The sequence below is a fragment of the Haliaeetus leucocephalus genome, unplaced genomic scaffold, assembly GCF_000737465.1.
Source record: "Haliaeetus leucocephalus isolate CR32 unplaced genomic scaffold, Haliaeetus_leucocephalus-4.0 Scaffold273, whole genome shotgun sequence".
Taxonomy (NCBI): domain Eukaryota; kingdom Metazoa; phylum Chordata; class Aves; order Accipitriformes; family Accipitridae; genus Haliaeetus; species Haliaeetus leucocephalus.
In genome coordinates this window covers 1,307,323-1,314,123 of record NW_010972709.1, presented here as the reverse complement: position 1 = coordinate 1,314,123, position 6,801 = coordinate 1,307,323, and the positions used below count along the sequence as shown (strand labels likewise).

The window sequence follows — 6,801 nt, the reverse complement described above, 5'->3', positions numbered from 1 at the left end:
CCCCGGGATGGGGGTGTCCTGGGGGTGGCGGGTCCCAGCGGGTGCTGATCGGGGGGGACTCGCTGGGTGCTGGGGCCAGACGGTGGGAGGGCTTGGTGGTGGCACAGGCAGCTTGGCCCCGTTGGCCGGCGGTGCTGCCGCGGCGCTGCCCGCCCTGGGAGGTGCAATGAGCTGCGCAGAGAATGGCCGGGGGGGGCCAACGGGTGTGTGTGGCCGGGGGAGGGACAGGGGCTACTTGTGCGAGTGTGTGCGAGTGTGTGTGTGTGCGAGACATTTATAGATCACGTGTGAAACTTGATCTCCCCGCAGTGGTCTAGGAGGAGAGAAAAAAGATAGAAGTATTGTTTTTAAACAGATTTTTTCCTTTGTTTTTCTTTTTTTTTTCCCCTCTCCCCCTGCGAGGGCTGCGGCCGCCTGGTGATAAAAGGCCGGGGCGGCCAGAGCCGGCTCAGAGGGAGGAAATGCCGAAATTGCAGCGTTTCGACTCGGCGGCGAGCGCCCACTGACCCATCCCAGCAAAGAGCGGTGTCGTGGCCGCCTGGGAAGTGCCGGCGCATCCCCGGACGAGGCACCCCGCTTTTACTATTCCCCCCGCTCCCAGCCCGGTGCCACGGGGACCCCCGTGCCATGCGGGCTCTCAGCTTCAGCCTCGTGGCCCTGACCTGTGCCACGACGGTGCTGTGCGTGGCCGGAGCCCAGCGCCGGGCGCTGGAGGGGGGCGGCCGCCGGCGTTACCACCGGGTACAGCACGGCCACTGCAGCTACACCTTCGTGCTGCCCGAGGCCGACCCGCCGCCCTGCCCGTCCGCCCCCGCCCCCCCCGGACCCGCCAACGCTTTGCTGCAACGGGACTCGCCGGCCGGCACCACGCACGCCGGCTACGGGGCCGCCGAACGCCTGCGGCACCTCGAGAGGATCCTGGAGAACAGCACCCAGTGGCTGCTGAAGGTAGGGTGCTGGGCGACGGGGGGGGCGGGTGGCAGGGTGGGCAGGGGTTTGCCCCCAACACCCAAATGTGCAGCATCCCCGTACCGGCTGCCTGCTCCAGGCTGCCGGAGGCAGAGCTGGTTGTGCGGGGGGTTTCATGCCCACCCAAGCTGCAGCAGTGCGGCCAATTCAGCATCTTCCCTGCAGGTTTGTGACCTGGGCCTGATCCTGGCACTGACTTCTCGGAGGGGATGGATGCTGTGGGTGCTACAGCTCGTGAGTGCTGCAGCTCATGGGTGCTGCGGCTCCACCGGTGCTTGCCGCTGCGGCTGTATCTCCCTGCCATCCCTGCCGTGGCTCCTTGTGGTCCCGGCTGGGCTGGCTGTGCCAGGCATACCTTGGGGGTCAGCGCTCCCCATTCTGGGTCAGGATGCGGCCCTGCTGGAAAGCTCTTGGGAAGCGTTTTGGCAGGCGGCGGAGCAAGGGACCTAAGGGCAGGGGCCGCTGAAACCTCTCCAGCCTCATTGTTTTCCCACTTAGGGGCTTTGCAAAAGCTCCTGGTGCTTAGTGAGACTTCGAGTGGGACCCACGGATCCCGGGCAGCCCTGCAGTGCATGGGCAAGCGGGACAGTGCAGGGTGGGGGGCAGCGGGGTGCCACGCCAGAAGGGCTGCTTGCCCACGGGGGTGCCCCCCACCCCGGCTCACCCCATTCCCGCTGCCCACAGCTGGAAGTGGAGTTTCCTTCCCGAGGGCTGGCGAGTGCCGATGGACCCCCCCATGTACCAAGCGCAGCCGCCTGCGTCAGACCCAGGAATAGCTCCTGGCCGGCTTGTCCCGTGCGACACTTCCCTGGGGGGCTGTAAACCCTGCACCCTGGCAAGGCAGTGGCACCGTGGCCCTAGGTGCCTGTGCTGATAAGAGGGCGAGCGGCTTGTCCCTGGCTGTCACTGACCCTCCAGCCGAGCGGCATCGCCAGCACAGCCGTATCCACGTCCTGGCAGTGTCCCTCTGGGACCTGCATGCCTCTGCACCCCAATTTCTTGGATGACGTCCCCAACCAAGCAGGGCCAGTGGCACTGCAAGGTGGTGCATGCCGAGCCCTTGCAGCGCTCAGGGCTGGGGCTGGGGCCAAATGTGCGGAGTGGGGGTCCCAGGGGTGGTCTGTGCCAGCCACACTGCTCGGGGAGCCTCTCCTGGCCATGGGAGACAGGGAGGGCAGCAGGGACGTGCAGACCTGTCCCCTTAGCCATCCTAGATGACAAATTCCTCAAAAGCTGGGAAAACGCTGAGCCACGGCTCCACTGAAAGCCAGCCCGGGGTGTTGCAGAGGGACAGGCACAGCCAGCCACCACCTGGCTGGTGGCAGAGAATCTCCATCACTGCGGGACCTGCTGGGTCTGCAGTGCATGCACAGCCCTGGGTCTCTGCACCCTGGGGTCCCTGCCTTGGGGTCCCTCTGCCCTGGCATCCCTATGCCCTTGGGGTCCCTGTGTCCTGGAGTCCCTTCCCTGGGGTCCCTGCCTTGGGGTCCCTCTGCCCTGGGTGCCCAGGACAGCTCTGAGGTCCTCTCGGGGTGAGGGCAGCTTTTGGGCATGGCCAAGCAAGGCAGGGGGCAGGGGGTCCCATATGGCCCTGCCCCAGAACAGGCAGCCCACAGGCAAAGTAGGGCCGCACATCTGGGCAGCTGTGGGCAGCGATGCCCCACACCGCAGCCCCAAGGAGCACAAGGCAGTGGGGCACTGGGCAGCCGGTACCCCATCCCATCCCAATCCCATCCTATCCCGTAGCATGGCCCTCTCCGTTTAGAGGCAGCTTGCAGCTTTTTTTTTTTTTTTCTGTTGTTCCTTGGCTTTCCTAATTTAACCGGAGCTGCCCAGAGAGGCTTGTTTTGGTCGGACTCCAGGCCTGAACAAACAAACCAGGGCTTGAAGGAGGCATCAGGTTCAGGAACAGATTGTAAACAACATCGCATCCCTGTCTGCTCTGCCCTGGCCCAGGGAGCCCTGCCGGGTGCTGGGGGCTGGGAGGCCTGCAGGAATTGAAAAGCCCCTCAGCACCCGGACACCACTGGGGACCCCCAGCACCCAGCCTCCCCAGGGAATCCCATTCCCAGCACTGGGGTGCTGGTCCACCCACCCCATGTGCAGCCCCCCACGGTCGGGAGGGACAGGAACATGGCGAGGACCCAGCACACGAGGACACGTGGCTTCTCCTCGCCGTCCCGTCGGCTGTTCCCATCTCAGGAGGAATTAATTTTAGTTCAAACACAAACATTTGATGGTGCCGCTGGGTCTGGGGCGGCAAGGGGCTTGGGGAGGGATGGAGTCCCCAGTGGGGCAGTGGCAGGTTCACAGCTCTGGGGTACCCGCACACAGGGGCCGGTGCTGCTCACCCTGGCGTGGGTGCAGGGAGCAGGTGGGGGGAAAGCCCCCCACCTCTGGCCCTGGGGCCCCCCCTGCCACTGCTTGCAGGATGCTCAGAAATGCCAGGGCAGGATGGGGACAGTGACAGGGGAGGGATGTGGCTGCAAGCAGGTGGCACAGGACCATCCAGATGTGGGCAATGGTTCCCTGGCACTGGGACAGCGGGGTGGCCGGGGTCCCTCCTGCTCCAGGGCAGCGTTTTGGGGTGACCCACATCACCACAGTCCACCCCCCAGCTACTCTGCCCTTCTTGGGGAGGAACGGGGCTGGTGGGACCCCTCCGAGCCCAGGCGAGCCTCGGCACCCGTGGGGTGAAGGGAGGGTGATCCTGGTTTCCCAGCCCTCTGCACAGAGCCTGTCCCACTTGGGTCCCCTGTGTCACCCGAGGCTGGGGACACTGTGCCCCCCTCCAGCCCCAGCTGCTCCCAGGGAGCTACTGGGGCCGGGAGCTGGGGCTATTTCTCCGGCTGCGCTCAGGCCTCCCCATGCCAGCCTGACCTTTTCCATGGGTATGTACTGGCCTTCGGCTCAGAGATATGTTTATTTAAAAAAAAAAAAAAAAGAAAAAAAAAAAAAGCGCAAGATTGAGAGGGAGAAAAGGCCTCCCCGAGCCCTGTGAAGCAACAAGATTAACGACGTGGTTAAAGGGAAACTCTCCAGCAATCACTCAGCTCGGGGAAATGTTTTCCAGACGTGGCTCTCCGACCTTTCCCCGCTTCCTCCCCGCGAGCACGTTCCCGCAAGGGAAAATCCTTAGGGAAGCAGGGCGCAGGCAACGCCGGCTGGGGTGCTCAGCCCTGGGACCCTCCCGCCCTCCGTGGGTGCTGGCGGTAGGGCGATGATTTCACCGCTGCCCGGTTCTGGGGAGGAGAGAACATGGCCGCACCGCTGCCAGCGAGATTTCATCATGCGCAAACAAGTGCAGGGCAGAGCCCTGTGCCCTGGCCCCATGCCGGTCCCGTTCCCGCGCCAAGCATCCCGGCACCGCTGCCTGCCCGCCACGGTGCTGAGCATCCCGGCACCGCTGCCTGCCCACCACGCTGCCCGGAGAGCAGCATCCCACCCTGGCCTGTCCCCTCTGGTCCACAACCCCACAAGATGCATGGGGATGCGGGGGTCTGCCTGTAGAGCAGGATCCGGGCAATGCCAGGGACAGAGGGATCTGTGGGGTGGAGGGAACCGGGCAGCCCCCATCCCCTCCCGCTTTTGGGGGCTGCCCGGTGCGGAGCCGCTTTCCCAGCGTGGGCGGCAGCGCGGCCCCTTCCGCTCCCCGCGGCCCCCGCCGAGGGACCGTGCCCCTGCCGAGGCCGTCGCCCCGGGGAGGGACCGAATGGGAACCTCATGGCGGGGCCGCCAGAAATAGAAAAGCCTTTGGGAAAGGCGGCTGCCCCGCGGGCTGGGAAAGCGGAAGCGACATCTCAGCTGTGTCCGCAGCGGGCTTCTTCCCAGCCCCGAGCGCTTCCCCGTAGCGGGGTAGCACCGGGTGCCGGACACCCACACCTTCTCTGGCCGATGGTGGCCCCCCACCCTCCGCGTTCCCGGCCCTGGGAAACCGGTGGCTGGGGGCTGGCAGCTGACGCTGATGCCAATGCCGATGCCGGCTACTCCCTGCCTGGCTGCTCGGCACAGGCCACCCTGGCTAGGCAGCAGCCCCAGCTTGCCAGCAGACCTGGGCACACACAAGTCCATGCCAGGTCCCAGCTGGCACCCCAGCCCAGGAATCTTGGCAGCCGGTGCGTGAGGAGGCTTCCCCCGCAGCAGCGCAGCCGGTGGGCAGCTCACTCTGTCCTCCTGATAAGCTTCAAAGGGCCCTGAGATGGGTCATATCATGCTGAGAAGCTCCCAGGGACGTGCCCGAGGGCTGTGCCGAGCCGTGCCAGGCTCAGCCGGGGAGCCAAGGGAAGACCCAGCGAGCTCCGGGAATGACCCGCCATGTCCCCGCTCCTCTCCACAGCTGGAGAGCTACATCCAGACGAGCATGAAGCCGGAGATGGCGCAGCTGCGGCAGACGGCGGTGCAGAACCAGACCGCCACCATGCTGGAGATCGGCAGCACCCTCCTCAACCAGAGTGCTGAGCAGAGCCGCAAGCTCACCGACGTGGAAGCCCAGGTAGGGGGTGCCCAGGGTGAATGGCACACGTGTCCCCACGTCCCCACCACCCCCAGCACCGCGGTGGGTGGCAGGGTTTCTCTGCTGCTAGAAGTGGGGCGATTCCCCAAGGTGATGCATGGTTTAATGTACCAGCGTGCAGAGGTACCGGGGTTGTGTGCCGGGGAGCCGCGAGCCCGGTGACACCAGGAATGCGGTGTGGCCCCGGCTGCTCACACCGATGCTCCCCTCCGCTCCCGGGGCAGGTGCTGAACCAGACGTCGCGCATCGAGATGCAGCTGCAGGAGAACTCCATGTCCACCACCAAGCTGGAGAAGCAGCTGCTGCTGCAGACGAACGAGATCCACAAGCTGCAGAACAGGAACAAGTAGGGCCTGGGGCAGCTCGGGGACCCCCGCAGCCGCTGGACCCCAGCGGGAGGCTGGTCTCTCCCGCCCCAGGAGTGCGGCTGCACTTTGGGGGGGCTTGAACTCCTCCAGGGGCTGGCTGGCGTCCCTGGGGGATTGCACAGCCCCAGCACAGCCCCTTGGGCTTTGGTTTCCCAGAGGTGCCAGGCAGGGTGCGATTCGGTGGGTGCAGCAGGGGACGGGGACAATTCTGGGTCCCCGCAGATGTGCTGGGGCACCACAGCTGGGCCTGGGTCCACTCTGCCCCCCGCTCCCTGCCCGGCTGCTCAGTGCAGACACAACCCCCCCATCACCTCTGCCTCACCCTTTCAGCATCCTGGAGGTGCGGGTGCTCGAGATGGAGACGAAGCACCAGGCAGAGCTGGCGGGGGCCCGCTCAGAGAAGGAGAAGCTGCAGCGCCTGGTGAGCCGGCAGAGCGGCACCATCGAGGAGCTGGAGAAGTCGCTGCTGGCCGCCAGCGCCAACACCAGCCTGCTCCAGCACCAGCAGGTCCAGCTCCTCGAGTCGGTGCAGAGCCTGGTGCGCCTCGTCTCCCAGGGCAGAGGTGAGACCCCAGGGCGTGCAGGCAGGGTGCAGGCAGCAGGACAGAGCTCCTTGCCCTCCCGAGAGGGTGCCAGGGCGCTGTGCCGGCCCCGGCGTGGGTGATATTGCCCCAAAAATGACCCCTGCGTTGCATCCGAGGAGCAGCTCCGAGCCCCCAGGGGAGGGTCCGTGGCCCCACGCCGTCCCCAGCCACGGCAAATCCCCAGACTTAGGCTGGCGGCAGCCCCGGTGCAGCACGGCCAGCTCACCCAGCCCTAGGGAGACGGCGCAGAAGAAAGAAAAATAATCCGTGGGCACAAAAGCATCCAAAGGGAGAGGGGAAGAGCAACAAAACCAGGCAGGGCTGCGGGACCGGCAGGGGTTCTGCCCGCTCACCGTCCCCCCCGCTG

The 6,801-nt window shown here is 65.8% G+C and overlaps 1 protein-coding gene across 1 annotated transcript in view; it reads left to right on the top strand.

Moving 5' to 3' along the window:
• The first annotated feature begins 627 nt into the window (after positions 1-627).
• The window catches only part of ANGPT4 (angiopoietin 4), an 8,047-nt gene continuing 1,873 nt past the window's right edge, over positions 628-6,801 (top strand). Inside the window, exons 1-4 of the mRNA XM_010569426.1 lie at positions 628-948; positions 5,306-5,461; positions 5,707-5,828; positions 6,181-6,489. Coding sequence (XP_010567728.1) covers positions 628-948; positions 5,306-5,461; positions 5,707-5,828; positions 6,181-6,489 — 908 coding nt within the window. The remainder of the gene's footprint in view (positions 949-5,305; positions 5,462-5,706; positions 5,829-6,180; positions 6,490-6,801) is intronic.